General features: G+C 36.3%; 1 protein-coding gene across 6 annotated transcripts in view; it reads left to right on the top strand.

Moving 5' to 3' along the window:
- The window catches only part of LOC118276940 (syndecan), a 283,688-nt gene that overhangs the window by 260,988 nt on the left and 4,077 nt on the right, over positions 1–18,623 (top strand). Inside the window, exons 2-4 of one of the 6 annotated variants that reach the window (XM_035595572.2) lie at positions 14,460–14,865; positions 16,221–16,345; positions 18,112–18,235. In XM_035595572.2, the coding sequence (XP_035451465.1) occupies positions 14,460–14,865; positions 16,221–16,345; positions 18,112–18,235 (655 nt within the window). Of the gene's footprint in view, positions 1–14,459; positions 14,866–15,191; positions 15,360–16,220; positions 16,346–18,111; positions 18,236–18,623 lie in introns of those variants that run through there. The other 5 variants (XM_050699169.1, XM_035595581.2, XM_035595590.2 and 2 more) reach the window with 5 other exon arrangements.

Here is an 18,623-nt window from a genome sequence, read left to right as displayed (position 1 = left end):
AAGTTACGTTGTTCCAAGCCATACAGTGGGAGCGTACCGTTTCTGATTTACGACTAAAAGATTGCATCATAAATCATTTCATACACCCTCAGTGACGGCGAGCGTCGGAAAAATTATAGAAGAGAAAAAAAATTAAACGCTTTCAAAACAGACATTTAGAAAGAACACGTTATTAATTAATCCTTACAATGAAAATATTTAAAGGGAAAAGTTTCCCTGAATAGGGGCGTGTCTAATTCATTTCCCATTCTGTTTGAGAAAGTTGAATTCCGAATATTGCTAATTACCGCGGTGAAGGAATGGCGAAATTAAAAATTGAAACAAAGCTTCACTTTTTAAACAAGTTAAAAGAAAATTAATATCGGAGCTACCGCGGTGGGCTGCAGGTGTGCTCGGGTGATTAGTTTCTGAACTGTCTCCGCTTTATACGGCTAGAAGTCTTTTAAGACTAGTTTTTCATTGTAATATTTCATACTGACAAACTTAGTCAGCCACACAAAGAACTGTAATATATTTTCTATTTCATTGTTACATCTCCAGCCTACATGAAACCTAAAATGGTTCACATTCTGTACATTTAAGCAAGCATTTCCAAATATTTTTTCTCGACCGGGCTATTTTGGCTCTTTCATATTTAAACCGCATCTGGAATCTTTCCAATTTCTGTGTATGAAAGTGCACAATTTATAATAGCAGACGATTGCACAAATACCTACTTTCCAGCATTGCCAATATTACATAAAAATAAGGGATGTGAGATAATTTATGATGTACTTACATAAATAAAACTGGAAACATACACAAAACTAATTGTTTTTATATTTTTGGTATCTGTTCAATCCGGTTAATTTAGACAACGCTTCTGATGTATAAGTACTTGAGTACTGGAATAACGAACATCAAAACAATTACACGAAAATAATAATACAGAAAGATAACAAAACAAGAAATTCTTCAATTTTAATTTTCTCCGCTGAAGGTAGAATAAATTATTTTTCCGGTCGCTCGGCATCCTCTAGAGACGGGATCCTAAATAGAATTTTATCCTTTAACGACGCTCTTCATAATATTTTATTGCGATACTGAATCTTTTAATGTTATTTCATAATGTACTCGCCCCTGGCAGCCAAGCCTAATTAGCTGTCGAACCCGAAATTTTTCGAAGCCATCGATGTCGAAAAAATTCAATTGTCAGAGAAATATCGAATCAAATTCGGAATCATAATTTTGTGAACGTGACGCTATGCCGCGTCTTGACCTAATTTGGGTCGTGTTAGCCAGAGGCCGAGCAACCATTTCCCGGGCTATTGGGCCCAAATGCTACCCCGAGCCTGCTATATTCCGCAACGGCTTACGACATCTAATTCTGCTGACAAAAAGGGGAATTTTATGGCCGTTACTAAATCTGCATTCTGAAAGCGGCCATTTTCACAAGTTCCGCGAAATATTCTGTATATTTTAATGGATTTTTGAAAAGAATTACGTGACCCAGAAATGTATCGCTAAAGGGCATGTGAAATCAAGTAGGTACACATCATGCGTCGGTGAATATGGAGTCGAGCTGTTAAATGAACCGTTATTGTTAGTGATCTCTTCAATATTCCCGGGTATTGAAAATATATTAAAAATGTGAAAGTGCTGCAATATTACCTATAAAAGTTTTATTTTAATATTGCGAGTATAAATAAAGTAGTCCCGTGTTGGGCGCCAATACCGCTAGAACATGCTTCATCGTGTTTATTAAGAATTTTGTTTATATTCCTTCTTGAATATACGACAATAACTTAAGAGATTTCCGACCCAGAAAATTTCGCCAAAGCGAACGAGAAGAAAATGGTTTTCCATCAAAACATTAAACAATGGAAAACAATATTCCAAAACACACAATACAGTGTACCTTTCTAAGATGACACAAATTCAAAACTAACAGACTGGGAACGAGGTTAACAGTATAATTTAAAGTTATTAATTGAAAATTCCTGGACACCGAATTAATTGGAAATATTCATTCCTAAATCACTTTGGAAATTAATTTAATACCTTGAAACGGCTGTCGGAACCACGTGCCCTTTGTAACATGAACGATATCGGTGTACTATTAAATTGAGCGTCGTAAATTATAAATAAATCACTCTGCTTCCTTGTGACATGAGGACCGCTTTAAAACGGGTTCGAAGAGGGTATTTGTTGAGAAACTTTATAAATTAAGTGGCAGATACCCTCTTAATTTGAAAAGTCAAGTTATTTTAATGAAAGAAGTTACTAAACTAGTTAGATTTGCAAATCAACAATATAATATAAGCTGGTTATAGTATATTTTGCATACTAAGAAATGAGGGAGTTATTATAAAACGGATAAAGCCTATATTAAAGTTCTAAAAAGGAAACTCATGACACAAACCGAGGTGGATATTGGACATCAAAATCCCATCAAACGCTAGCAAACACACAGAAATAGTTCATTCGTTCAGATCCAACGCTGCACAATTTTCGACGCCTCGAGCAAATGATTATCCGACACCCGATCATCCACGATTTGCAGTTCAACCGAATATCATCCGCAAAAATGCAAATCTCCCTTTTAACATTTGTTTTAAATGCAGATTTTAGGTTTACATGAATTTGTAATCGATTCCGTAGGCTTTTGTTATTGGGTTTAATGTTTGTTTTTTATTCTAGCAAAGTTTTTAATTGACATGGCAATAGATCAACAGTGATCAGGACAACAGTTCTGTTAAGGTTTAAAAATACTTTTTGTAAATAATTTTAATGAAATTAGTATATTATTGCTATGACAAGTTCCCAAATCCAACCTCAACAGCACAGTGAAAATAAAAACAATCAATTTATGTAAAATAGTTACTATGCCAAACAGTCACGCCAACAAATCACTATAAATAGAACCAACAAATTATAACAAGAAATTCACAGTAAATGAAAATAAACCTTATCACAGCCATATAAAATCAAAACCACTTCATTTTTAATCTCACACTTTTTCCCTTAACATTCATAGGTAGTAAAGCTAAACGCTACGGAGCTATAAATCCTGGGTCGCACATTCAACACATCAGTCAGTACCGGTTATGTTCCATAAACAAGTCCAAATAGTCACTGATAACGCTAAAAATGTATTTTTGAGCCGACACGAAGACGTTACGAGGGCTAATTGTCGTGAGGGGGCAATTACGGACCTAACTGCCAGGCTGAACGCTCGCTATTTTGTTTGAACGAGCAACAGCGGGATTTTTTATATTCGTACACCTTTGTGCCTAATGAACAGCGCTTTGTTTTTCTGCTTTAAGCGGTTATTAGGTAACGATTTTATGTTCGCTGCCGTTACTTTTGCACCGTATGGTTTGAATGTTTGGCTGTTTAACATGGTTCGTGTTTTAAATTGTTTGGTTTGAAAACTTTTTTTTGTCTGTCATGGGATTGTTTGTTGTAAAACGTGTAACAACAGAATTACTGTTTAGTATGATATGGGAATTAAACTTGCCGTAACATTTTACCATCTTTCTTTGTTCCTAAATCACTTAAACATACATTTTCTTAATATTAACAGTATAGTACAACACCAAATCACATCATATCATTAAAATGTCCACTCACAAAAAAACACCACCCCTAGCACAATAATGACGCAAAATAAATTAATGAATACTTTTAATTAAAAACGAGGCAGGTACTTGTATAAGCACGCACGAAACGCACGAGCCAGCTTTTAAGGCAATTAAAACGGCTGACTTTATAAAAAAAAAATATTCGCACAAAGCTTTGAGTGAATAAAAGTGTATTTTGAACAAATGCAGTCGACCGTGAAGATATCGGAGGCACGGTATAGAAACATGTATGAGTAATGTGGGCCTCTCCACCGATGCCGTACGTGCGAGACTAAAATGGGACATGAAAAATAAAGCAGATGTTTGGATAAACATGAATTGATTGATATTGAACCAGAACATGAGGAAATCAGTGATAACCTAATTGATAAATGTATTGATTTTTATTACAAAGACTTTTTTCACTTTGTTTGACTAAGTACACAGTCAGTCATGCCAAATGCGAAATCTACGTAAAACTACTTATTGACTAGATTTAATACTCGAGGAGATTTATTTGTCTACAACAACTATATTCATAAACTGCTTAATACAAGTAATAAAAAGCTGGCTGTAGTGAAAGTTATTTGACCCTAAACTTAGTTGGGGCGCGCTAAAGTGTGTCAGTAAGGTTTTACCTCATTTGTTACTTGCCATAATACCCGATGAGGATAACAGAGTTACTGACGGACCTGTCGTAACCTTATCAGTATTGGATGAAGTTGTCATCTTATGAGCGCCAGGGAGACTAGACGGCCATTCATACATGACAGACAATTAACCAATCAATTTGGGACGTTAGACCGGAAAAAATTGACGTCACGAAAATATCTCCCTTTTTGCCCCATTTTCCTGCTCCCTCTCATGAGAAATGGTCTACGCAATAACAGAAGGAAAATCATTATAAAGTAATGAATAGAACTTTGATGATATTTGACCAAAACTCCCCGAGGGGTCCCGTTTAATGAGCATTACAACGAGCCTAACCCCAGCACTCAGATATGCACGCTTAAGTAAACAATTATATTGAATGTTATCCACAAACGAAAATAGCAGCGCAAACTTAAAGTAAACCAATGTTATGCCAACGTTATTCAACGAAAACCAGGTTAAGAGAAATTAAACCTTATGCTTTAGCTAGAGATCTCAAGTTAGATCAGTTAGCATTTCTAAGGGTCGCCAAGTTGTCAATTGTTTGTAACAAATAAATACGAAACACTAGTTGGACGACAGTGCGACCTGAATCAATAGCACATTCCGATTCTGTTTACACACATGTAGGTCAGACTAACGAGGGAACATAAAATAGGCGGGAAGTAGACCTGGGCTTAGGCTGGGGACGATAAGCGAGAACTTATTGTATACGGCGCCATTATGAAACCAAAAAGGCTCAAGAGATTAGCCCTAAAAGATTAGACCTCATTTGCTTAAAGCTAGGCCTTCAATAGTAAACTGAGACGCCTTAACGGTATAGAGTATTCAGCCACAATGGAATTATCATCAGCCTAAGACAGGTGGAATTAATTAATTAGCCCTTATTTGTACAACAAAGGACTCGAGTGAAAAGGGAAGCGTGCGCGTTGAACCGTTCACTGTGCATGCTCGTCGAGTGGCGAATAGTTCAGACTATGCTACAATAGAAATTATTTTCAGCTTCTTCATTTATGAGTTACAATGTTTTTATTAAAGAATTTATATATCTTTCTTTTGATTTTTACACCGATTGTGTAATTGATACGCATGATTAAGAAGCTTTAACTAAAGTTATACCGATTTCGAAAGCTAATACTCATATAACATCGGGTTACTCAACTATTTATAGTCAAAACTAAAATACTCTTCAAGGGTCAACCTAAGCAACCCACTTGGGATCACTGAACAACACACATGCGAAAGGATTAGATAACAATTGGTTTATTTATAGATAGTATTGGCAAACTTATGATAAATTACTGTGATGCTTTTTTTTCTCAATTGAAAATATTGACACCTACGTCAGATTCCTTATGAAAAACGAGAAGTAACTACCTATTTTAGTAATGACTTATCATTTTGTTGTTTGCCTTCTTTACCCAGATATTGAGGTATTTCACTTGACTTTATGATAGAGTTCTGTTTTTAATAAACAGCATAAATAGCATCTTAAACTGCTTTCGTAGTTTCCAAACTTTGCACATCTTCAACGATTCGTCTTCATTCATCTTTGTCATCCATTATTCTTTTCCAACTTTCCATTTCTTGAGTTATTTATAGGTTTTTTCTAATTACACTTTTTTAACAATCTTCTGTATAAAGCGTCCTTGAATAATTTAGTCCATTAATTATGTACAGCATCTTGAGTGGTGTCAATGTTAGCTACTTCGAGTTATACTTCTTCACTCATTAATGTTTAAGTACTTATCTCGTCTTCAGTCAAGATGTTTCTGGTCCCTAAACTTTTCTTATTTAACGCTTTCTGTTTTATCTAAGTCATCTTGTAATTTATTGCTATTGTTTTTACAACATTTTATGGCTGAAAGAAAACCATATTACTACTATAAACTTCACCAGATATAGACAGTTTTCAATCAACTATGTAACATCTTCTACTGCCAATATAATCGACTAATACAATAGCAAATGGGATTAAATCCAGACAGTTCAGATACTCAAACTAAGCATACCTATATTAGGGCCAGCAATCACTCCATCTGAAGCATCGGACGCCTATCTCTCCTATAACTTAAACCCCACCATAGTTACATTCACGTAACACAGCGGCTGACCTGATATAACTACCAATGTAACCTGACCTTCCTCTCCCCCAACTTCAATACACAAATGAACTGCATAAAGGAAATGGTGGCCAGTGTGGCAGGTCAAACGTATTTGGTCTAACACGACGCCACCTCAGTGGAACCAATCGAATGACGGTCGAAACGTTTTCATTTGATCTCGTTGGGGATTTAAATTGGACTGCAGAACATTCTGATGGGACAGATAACTATTTGTGCTTCGATAAATTTAGCACAGATGTTGATGTCAATTGGACGATGTATTAGTTGTAGGTTAATGACCTATTTACTCACTACACCATAAAAATTATGTTTTATAGCTTTCGATCCCAGATCTAGACACACGGCAGTGTGTCCGCCAAGTTCGAGCAAAATAACCGACACACCGGCCGTGGGTTATATTACACAAACCATTTCGGGCCAAGTTAATAAATAACAGCAACTATTTCCAACCACAAGAAACGAAACACGCCATCACTAAAGTCTCAGTACACAAACATATCTTAGTCTTTCTCTTCAATAAATAATTCATCAGAAACTTACTCCCCATGCACTCTATGAATAATAGTCTCTAGTCAAGCAAATCCTCAATAAAATGCTACAAAACTTTCACATTTGACATATCGGAGTTGAGAAGAAAATTGAGACAAAAGGAAAGTTTCGAGCCGTTCCTGACAACCGTATAAACTGGTGTCAACTAGTTTATTCCGGACTATCGATTCGTTCCTGAGTTCCTGACATGTTTGAAATGTTGGCAATACTGTTTCTTGCAGAAAAAACTTGTTCATACCATAAAAAGTTTAATTTTCTGTAATGTGTCTACAGTTAAGGAATTTTAATGTTTAAATTTCTGTTTACATTACAAATCAATTATTATTTATCGTCACGCCTTTTATCCCTGTAGGGGTAGGCAGAGGTGCACATTACGGCACGTAATACCACTATAAAATGTACACCCACTTGTCACCATTTTAGCTGCATCTATACTTGGCACATTTTCAGACGCCGTACTACCACTAAGTAATTTTCGAAATACCTAAAAACGCCCAGTAATAATTACACTCACACTCTTAGACAGTATAATCAATACTTTGCCCGACCCGGGAATCGAACTTGTCTAGCAGTCGCCCTTGCGACCACCCGACCAACGAGACTATTAGAAATGGTGCATTATTAATTTTAATCCGAAATAAACTAGTATTAAACGAAGAAGAGAACTTACTCCAACATTCATGGCAAAACTAAGACTTTAAATAGAGTTAGATTTTCCTGGCACTGTTGTAAACTGGTGTGAACTAGTTTATTTGTAGACGATCACTTCTTAACATGGTACAAGTTAATTTTACTCCTGGTTCTTAACTCTCGCGTTACATTAATTCACAGCTATTTCTAGTCTGACTTTTGTCGATAGAACTGGAATTTTCAATCCCAAAATGTTGATTGAAAATTGTTTGGATTTCTGATCGAAATAACACAGTGAGCTATTTAATGCAGTCCACACATCGCAATGAATGTAGCAGGCATTAATGTTACCACTGCCATGTGGGCTGCGCGGCCATAATTCGTAGAAAATGTTGGGCGTTATCTACCACGGAAGCTCAATGCAAATTAGAACTTAGATAAGCCAAAAATACCCCACAAAATACGTTGTCGCCTAAATGTTTGTTAATCCTTTTTACCATTAGCCTGATTGCTGTTCCACAGTACCTGGACATTGTCGACTACAGGTAAACCAACTTTACGCTCATATAAACAAGGTTAATCACTTGCCCTAGTAACAGGAACTTCATCGATTAGACCTAACGTCCTCAGATAAGGGCCTTGACGTCAACCAAACCATTATCCCCTTAATATTCCCTTAGCGCAACGGTTTTCCATTAAACTTTGTACATTCTAAACAGTTCCCCTTTTGCGCCTACTTCAAAATTCAGCGCATATTTAAAGGCCCCTCGCAAAGTGGCGTTGTTTAACTTTTTAAGCCGGTTTTAGGGCCTCGTTGGCACATCGAACCGTGTATAATGAAAGAGTGACATACTTACCGATCTTTATTAGCGTACCTAAATTAGGAATGGGGGCTGACCTATGGGTATGGAGATGCAAACGCCTGATAATTTTGTAACCGCTATTATGTTACGCAGTTACGTACATTACATGTAGAACTAGATGCGTAAGTAATAATCATCTATTTAAATGGCGGTCTTGTCATATTTGACTAACCAATGTTATTGAAAACCCCTCTCCTAATAATCAACATGAAAGCAATTTGCACAAAATATTCTTCTACCTCTTTGGTACCCACATTTGGCAGGGTCGGCACATTTTGCGCCCGGACACACACCTCCTCTAATTACGAAGAACTTGCATCCACACAATGGGTCATCACGACCCTTTACCATCCTTTGCCCGTATTACTTTTGAGGTCCGACTATGGTGTAATGAAGTGTAAAATTTTCTCCTTCGTGTTCCGCCACTTAATGGGATTTTGCCTTTAAATCTTTCCAAGGTTCAATCGGTTAATGATAGGAGCTTCGCTATAATATAGCTATAACTCCACCTTAAAGATGACTGATGAGGGAGAAAACAAAAGGTATTCCCATGGTCAGGAAGATAAAAAAAAATGTTTTACCGCCGTACAGTCATGGTGGTGTTATGGTATATAATGGTTACTTAAACCAGTGTTTAGCTATTGTTTTCAATAGAAAATCGTTACTAAGGAATAGCTTCAGCTAAAGCTTAATCATTAAAAGTCTCTGAGTGCGGCACTTAATAAATTAACACCATACTTAACGTCCAAACATTAAAAATGGGCAACCAATTTTCATTCTTCAAAAGAAAAATCGGGATTATACAAGCAAAACCAATTCCAAAATTCTCATTTCAAATACAAACTCAAAGGCGAACGTTTCAAAATCGCAAGGTCACATGCAAAATGACTTAAGAGCTAAGTTTCCCTCGAGGAGTGATTATCCGGTACCTCATGTACGTAATGTGAACTTTACGAAGTTTGTTACGTGAGCGCGTGCGTGTAATTACTACACTTTCTTCACATTTGCTCGAGTTCTTGTTGGAAGGGAGCAACTTTATGGGGCTTCTCTTTAAATTGTGGGCTTGTAAGGGTATTGTTTGAATGGGTTTTATATGATGTTTTAAAAGTGTTCCTCAATTATGTGGATCGTAGTAAGTCAGATATCACCAATTTGTCTTGAATCATCATCATGATCAATGATTATGGATTATTCCTTCTGAGAATATGCCTTTGCTTTTTTAAATATTTTTACATTAGCATATTAAACAGATCTAAGTATATGTGTTAAGTACAACACACATCATAACTGCCCGGCAACCAGGTATCGTATGTATTAGCTGGATCCCGGAATGACTGCATAATGTGAAGTTGCCAGTCATTAGGGCTGTTACGTTGGGTCCCGGGATTTCCTGAGCCCATCCCTATGTACCCCGGGAACAGGTACGAAGGGGTGGCTTTGTAAAATGTCGCCCTTTATTCATGTGATTAATCTATAAAACTCAGAGGATTGTTGGAAAGCAGTTTTTGTGAAAGGGGTTATTTTAGGGAGCGGTCGCAGATATGGTTTTTGTGTGAGAACTGTCGTTTTTGACGTCCTTGGAGTAGAAAATGGTCTGTAATGGGATTAGTTGGTTGGGGGCTTTGAGGCAGATGGCAGTAGTTTGGAGATTAAACGTTTCTGAAGTGTGAAGGTCATTAGTAAAGCCGTTGGATACATTGTTGAATTTTTGTTCGTGTTAATATTGTATGAGCAATTGTTATTATGTTCTCAAAATGGAGTGGCACATACTTGCCGCGTTTTTTTTCTAGAAGCTAGAAATTCGTTGCAATTTTTAATTGTAGCCTAACTCAAAGTTTTGAGTTTATGATGTATAACACTTATACAAAGCAACTTTGACACTACTTTATCATCTTCAATCGTTTTAACCTAACATTTATCTGTTAAAATGGCTGACGGACTAAACTGTCACATCTACAGCCCTAAGACAGCCAAAACTTAATTCTAAACATGTCCTGAAACTTGGAGTACAGCCAGAGATAACGCCAACTTACTTCGTTCAAGTACACCTTTTAAACTCATTTACATTCATATTCGTTATCGTCATTTTGCGATCAGCACCCGCTAAGGGGGACAAGGATGGATGTATACTAAACCCTGTAAGCTAGAAAGGGACGCGAGATTTATCAGTAGGAAGTACAGGCTGTTATCATTTTTATGTACCGCTTAATGTCGCAGTGTTATTCCTGCTCTGATAGTGTAATTCGCTTCGGGATTTTTTTCTGCTGTAGGTAGTAAAAAGATCCCGATTCCCGCTGTATGTTTTCTTATGGATTTTTTTGGAAGAAAATTGTCTTTTATCGCTTTGATTTTTATTGTTACCTGCCTGGATTTGCCATACTATCTGGATCCAATACAAACATCATAAAGTAAAAGTTCCTACTCATTTCGTAGTGCATTTTGGTCCTCTAATTACAAACAACCCTTGTTGTTTTACAATACATTCACCCCCATAATAATGTAGGTAATTAATATGTATGGCATTATGTAACATCCCACATTTCTCCCCATATCTCCTTTGGGGATGTTATACGTAATATTGTATTTATGAATTGAATAAAAATTTTAAACGAACCTCGTTGGTCGTCTGGTCACTAATGCGTCTGCCGAACAATGGATCTTGGAAGTTGTTGTATTTACGTTCATGTTACGAAAAAAGCTTATGTAATGCTAAACATAAAATCAAAGTCAAAGCATTTATTTCAATTAATCCTCAATTAGGCACTTTTGAAACGTCAATTTGAATTATCCGTCAGTCTGTCTGTCAGTGAAGCCAGTCACTATCACAAAGTCAATAATATTACCTACTTTGTCGTTTCTACGGATCCAACAAAAACTATGACACTTTCCGAAAACAGTATATCACTTAGGACTAGGACAGTATTCATAAATATTCTTCCAACTTTCATATTTATGTTTTGTATATTTATTAAAACCAATACATATATTTTCCATAAATCAATTCCCGAAAACAAAATAATTTCCGTTGAACAAGAACCTAATATCCTTACTTGATGTTCTAAAATATCATAAACATGATTTTCCGAACAGTTTTCTTTGACTAATGTAGTACGATGGGTACATTAGCGGATCCTGGCATATCAGAGTCATAAACATTCACAATATACGGCAGGTCTAAACGCCCACACTATAGCTGTTATAGGGTTGCCGAGGTGTCATAGGAATATCAACTATATGTGTTTAGTATTCATAATACTTAAGGCCGTATTTGCAGTTAACTAACAGATCTTAGTATGGAAAAACCAACTTCTCTATATACTTTTTTTCTTTTTAACAAACACGCTAGGTTTTTCTCCTGTGTCCTGGGTGTGTTTACAAACATAAAATTTAGCACATGACACCAAAACCGTAACAACATTTTGCGGATCACACAAAGAGTAGCTCCGTGCGGGAATCAAGCCTGCTGCACGACAGTCAGTTGTCCAGCCACCGCACCAACCGTGTAGTCAATATTCCAAATTATTCCTGTGATAAACTTAATTTGGCGTTGGAAAAATCAGCCCTTAAACACCAAATTAGCTAATTCGTCTTAACAACTTAACTGTCACGTGGGGGATAATGATCAACGTTTGCGTAGAATTTGCCTTCAACAGTTTTTACGCAACGATTTATGTAATAAGAAACTTAAAACGTTATGTAAAAGGGTTTATATGAAATGCTAATTGTTTTTACCCTTACCTTACCCTTGAACAATTTAACACATTATGCAATTATTTATGGAGCTTTTAAAAAATGTGTCAGTCTGTAATAAAGGATTTAAACATAATAAGGTTAAATTTTGGAAATACGTGACTACACAGCTAATGCTGTTATTACCATACAATTCCCCATAGCTTATTTAAATTCAAAATAAAAAAAAAAAACACAACATTTACACATCCATCATTAGCAAAAAAAATCTCATACAAACTCAGCGCGCGGTTAATTTGAACGAAACAAAGGTGGCAACCCCAAACATATCCGGTGATGGCAACCCTAAAACCGGACAATAAATAATATTTCTCATTACACCCGGATGGGATTTACGATAAAACTCTGGTAATCACACAGAATGCCTGAATGTTGGGCGCTCGTTTATTTTTAATAGTAATGTTGCTTCACGGTACACCAATTCTTAAGTGATTCAGGATTTTCGTAGAGAAAAGGATACATGTATTTTTAAGACTTTGACTGCCAACAAATATCTGTTGAAGGCAAATTCTCCGGTAGTACCGGTCACTTTTACCCCAATGGCTTTTGATGTGTTTTTTAAGCACTATTGATTGACAAATATACGTGCTTCAATTTCACCAGTTAGGTATTTTAGTAAATAAAAATAAATAAATTCGACATTTCAGTTACTGTAGTAAATTGTAAAAAAAAATCTTACTTTCATTGTTTGTACGACATACTTAGTTTTCGTATTTTTTCTAGCAATTTGACACAAAAATGCTATACTACTTTTTTATCAAAATAATTACGACAAAAAATGCTACACACACACATAATTTGTAAGACGCGGCGCGACACAAGTCACAAGTTTGTTCCACACAGCTGTCAAGAAGAGAAATTACTTACGTCATTCTCGACATGTGACGTGCAACGCATGAAAGGGCAAAGGTATTTATTTACACAGCCTACTGTTTTCGGCAGTTGAAACAATTCACTTTGATCTGCTACCAAGCGTTACTGATACGTTTGATAGATCTGTTATGTAAGTACGATTTTATTTTCGGAGTTAAATAAAATAATTTGGGTTTAAGTCACGAAATTGTTTGTGGTAATAATATTAGTAGTAGTTTAAAGTTTTTTATCTTTTTTTTTCAATTATTAAGCAATAATATGTATGCTTAAGTAACGAACGTAGTGGGTGAAAAGCTTTTAATCTTCACGCTACTGATGGTGGCGATTAATAATCTTTCGTAGTAAAATGTAGAAACTTAGTTAATGATCAATTAAAAGCCATCTAAAACTTTGAAAGTCTGCGAAAACGCTTTCGTAAACAAGAAGTTCGATAGAATGACATCTAGCGGACAAAACTGTAACTACTTGCTCGCCTCTCCTGAAAACTGTTTGAATTCACCCCTGAATGAAAGCCTCATGAACCATCTACCGGCGGCCGGGGGAACCCGAATGTTCCCGACAAACCGACTGGCTCCCCTCCCTCGCTACACCCCCCAAAAAGCCTATCGATCGTCGTCCCTGCAGCCACAATTTACGCCAACAGTGCACAGCAGACAATCTGCTATCAAAATTATCTATAAAATCTGAATCTGGCCTAAAATTAGTATTTAATACAGCGACAGAAATACCCCCAGGTGAGTGAGTGTTTGTTTTGTAATCGTATCTCGCGAGCTCCGTCGTCGGCTCATTTGTAGTGACGTAGGTCAAACAGACCAATTATTTTTTTGTTATTGTGAGAATTTTTATCTTCAGATATCTTTTCTGCTAAGATTTTCTTTATTGAACTAAAATTACATTACCTCGGTTGTTTATGTGGCTATTCGGAGATGATTATTCTGTAAATTAGGTCAATTTATAAAACTGTGCGTCAATGGAAGATTTTTCTCGAAATAGGTCGTTGGTCACGTCATCTGATAGGGTGCAACTTGATCAATATGATGTAGTGTTTGCGTTAAACTCTGTCTCAACCCTTATCTTGTGAATCACCATCGATTGTGACGTTAAAAAACAGGTGACATTTTATTCGTCGACATTATTACGCCGATTGTGTCGTGACATATTTTTACGATGTTTTCCGATGTTCACCATTACGACGCAACAGATTTCATTGCGTAGTTTTATAGTTTTTATATTTCTTGCGATTGTTTTTGGCTGCTTTACGGAGGAAATAAAATGTGATAGTGTTTTTCTCACAAACGAATTCTGTTAATGTTGGAAATACAAATGATGTTTCTTCATTTTATCTCAGTGAATGAAGACATGAAACCAAACATTTTTATTCACACACCTAACGTGAATATTTCTGTGCATTCCAGGACGCTGCCGTAGAAAAACCGACAGAAGAAACAGTAGTTCAAATACAGAACGACGTCCACTCGCCGCCTGACCACGACCTGTTCATCGATGCTGCTGATGATGGTTCGGGCCTAGACACAGACGAGAGCTCGGGCTCCGGGTGGGGAGCCGGCCCCGGCCCTGACGACGAGGACGGGCGAGGATCAGGTGACGAGCCCAACGGACCTCCCGATGACGAAGACTATGGATCCACCACCGTTGGCAGTGAAGAGACAGAACGCACCATTATCGAAACTCCCATTGTGCCCGAGAAATCGGAGCCAGACGACATAGACATCCCCGAACAGACGGAGCCTCCTGTCGTAAACAAAGTGAACATCCCGCTCCAATTACCAACAGATCCCAGGAATATCGATGTGCTCATTCGTGAGTAGTGGCTGAAGCATGCCAGTTTTTATTTTGCGTTGTTTTATTTTTTGTTTTCGTGCGAGAAGTCTTCACTTGACGAAGAACGTAGTTGATTTACATTTCAAATTGTTCACTTAACACAATTTCTGAAGCGGGTTGAATCATGAATTTATTATATTCTAATTAGTGAGGATTTCTCGTACAACTGTATACATAGATGTACTTTATACGCCCATCCTTATAATAACATTAACAGGACATTTAACAGAATAACCACAGTGATAAAATGGCAAGTAATAATTGCATTAACCTAACGAGGTTCACTAACGTAACCTTGAATTAACAGTTTTATTGTTATCTGCAGTTATTTCTAATTGTTTTAACCACACGCCAGTTACTATTGGGACAGCCTGACTGTCGTACGCGCGTACATTCTTACGTGTTGTTTTAATTAAAATATTAATACATTCATAATATTATGTCAATCGTTTTATAACCGTCCGAGGATTTTGGTAAGTTTTTTCGTAGCATTATTTTTATAAATTTTATGGGAATATACTTCCTTACTTTTTTTCTTAATTATCGCATGACTTCGTTACTCTCATGCAGCCATTAGACCCATTTCTAGTGTTCCTTTTTCATAGTTCTAGTTAGCATGTCCAAGGTAATATAGCCCTGAAGTATCCGTATTTATTTCATCTCATGGAACCATTAGCTTAGCAATATTGTCCATATCATTGGTATTTTTGATGTTTTATTAGAAGTTTACTTTTAATTCTACCTTTGCTTTTGTTCATGCTGTATCATGTATGATTCCTGTCCCATGACTTAGACATTGTTCCTGTATTTCGCTTTTTGTATAAGCGATGTTAGTCATATCCGATGTAATCCAAATCCCTTTCAAATATTGATATTCTAGTTTCCCTGAAAGTACTCTGGCCTCTCGTTTCTGTCTCTTGCTCCCATGGTGTTTTGAATCCTCCTTATGGACTATGGTTTTGGTTTGGGTTCTGAAAATAACACTAACCGTCTAATAGTCTTCGTCATTTCTATTATAAATCTAATTAATCATTGCGTATTACTTTAACAGTTCAATGTGTATATGAACATCGTATTCAAAATAACATCAGTGCGATCTAACCATACGTTCACTAGCCCAATATTTACAAGCGATGTAACAACAATTCCTTTCACAAAAATTAGAGAGCGTTACTACAAATATTAAAACAATACCGTACGCATTATTCTAATAACATTGAGCTATAAAACTATGAATAAACATTTCTTGGATTATCGTGACAAATACATATACAAGGAAAATTACAATTAATTGATTGTGCAGTGAACTTATTTTTGTTGTTGATGTATTTCAGCCAATACAAGGAACAAGCCAGGCGAAGGCACATCGGAGGAGGGCAGAGGCGCGGGGGAGGAGCAACCCTCGCGCCCGGATCAGACAGACATCAGCATCTCTGGCGAGGACCTCGTGCCTTCAGTCGTACGTATAGTCTTACAATAACACCCTGATGTAATAATAGAACAATAGAACACACGTGTAATGTTATTATGCGTCTTATTCTCAAAGTTATATAAACAGAGTGAGCTCGTTACTCATGTAGATAGGTGTGCAGATGGACCGATGTAATTGGTTGAATTATGCTAATCGAAATTGATTTGTAACTCTTTATGATCTCGAAGCTCCTTCATGACTCAGAGAGTATGAACAGCCGAAAGCACGCTAAATACAGTTAGATACAGTTTAGTACCTACTGCTCATTTTGAAAACCACTGTGATGCAAAATACTATCGAGATTTTCGTTTACGAAACTTACTGCTTACAGAGGATTCTAGTATTGTGCTGTTCCTAGCAAAAACTATTTCTTCTTTTTACAATTCAACTCAACATAATATAGGTATACTGGCCAGATATTACTATAAGCACTTCCTGTTACAATTCAACTCAACATATACTGAACAATACAAGATATTAGATGTGTAAAAAAATTGCACGCGATAAAAATCCCGATTTTACCATAGTCCGGAACTGTCCCCGATATCACGAATGTCATTAGATGACCTGATTTAATTTTGGTAAGCACAGGATAGTGGGACGAATGATAATGGTGACATCCCAACACAGTATCAAATTGTGGATTATATATAGCCTCTATGTAACTATTTTTAGAGTATCTGAGGAAGTGATGACTGATTAGTAATTTTTAGAAAGATTCATTTATTTATCATCTCATTTACACAGTATAGGTATAACACAAATTACAACAGATAATATAGTTGAAGATATATATATAAAATTCTAAAGTTAATGATAATCTTTTCTGATACTAATGTCTTCTTTTCTATTAAATGAAATGACAATAAGAGAGGAAAGAGTCTATCTGCATTGATGGTGCATATTTTTATAGACTCCTTGTCTGTACAGCGGATTGGTCTAATTAGTGACCGGCTTTATCGGTAAATTTTATTGTAGATAGACCACTAATTGCACATATGATTGTATCCCATAAAAATAAAAATAAAATTAGACACATTCATATAAAGTACATTTTATTAGATAAATTAAAATGTTTTAATAATCCAGTAGGTATCGATCACCATACTTCTAGCTTCGTACCTATCTAAAATAAAACACGAAAGTATCTACTTCTGTTTTGTCGTGAAAATAGTTCTGAAAATAGCAGACGAAAATTAAATATGTCGAGGTTATACACTCGTTGAGAAATATTCATTCCTAGTACTATCTGAAACGGTCGAGTGAATATTTTGACATCTGCTTTCGACGTGGTTAGAAGAAATTCTGGAAAGATTTTATCATAACACACGAGGATACTGTTCTTGAAGCTTCTACAACCCTGGTGATGTACCTTTTGTTAAGAAATGCACTAATAGTCGCTAAGAATAATAAAACTATCGTTTGTTTGTTTTGATTGCGAGAAATTGGCTAGCAATGCTTTCTAAAAATATCTTAGTTTAAAAATGTTCTTGTTGTTATTGTTTTGTTTATTTGAAACAAACACTAAATAGTGCAGAAACGTGAAGAAAAAAAAACTCAGTTGATAATGGATACCTATATGATAATCAGCCAATCATTTTACCCAGATTGAGAATCAATTTAAAACTTCTCTTTAAACTAACTACATAATATATTTGAAGTTCAATTCAGACTATCATAAATTGAGATCTACACCCCTAAACGTGGACAAATTTGACTTCCAAATCGTATAAAGCAGAGCTGTAACGTTTCAGGACCAGGAGCCGTCAGGCAGCAACGTGAACCAAGAGTCGAGGGCGCCGGACAAAGTCGTCATCATGAACGCCAAGCCCGAGGACCGCGCCACCAGCTTCTTCGCGCAGCCTGGCATCCTCGCCGGTATGTATTCTTACTATCATATTGTTTGTTTGTTCTTTACTTATCAAGCGACCACAGGGTTCCAGGCCTTTGAAATGCGTATGAGCGGGCGAAGCCAACTCGCAAAGAGCCCGTTGAACAATTTTAATTTAAGTGAAATGGGACAACAGCCGGCTATTACCTACAGGGGTAATAGCCGATTGTCCTTTCAATCCCCGGTTGATACAGAACTATTGTGAGATATGGTAAAAAGAAATGATAGGATTATGGGTGTGGGTAGCAATGAAATAGTTAACCGGTTAACTACTATCATATTATTATTATTAAACTAAACTATAATGCTCTAAAAGTAAATAATTATGCACTAGAAACTTCCTCATTAATCCTACTATGTTCTGGCGTCAAAAAT

Source organism: Spodoptera frugiperda, chromosome 15, assembly GCF_023101765.2.
Source record: "Spodoptera frugiperda isolate SF20-4 chromosome 15, AGI-APGP_CSIRO_Sfru_2.0, whole genome shotgun sequence".
Classification (NCBI taxonomy): Eukaryota; Metazoa; Arthropoda; class Insecta; order Lepidoptera; family Noctuidae; genus Spodoptera; species Spodoptera frugiperda.
The sequence above is the reverse complement of the archived record's forward strand: the minus strand, read 5'-3'. Positions and strand labels throughout refer to the sequence as shown.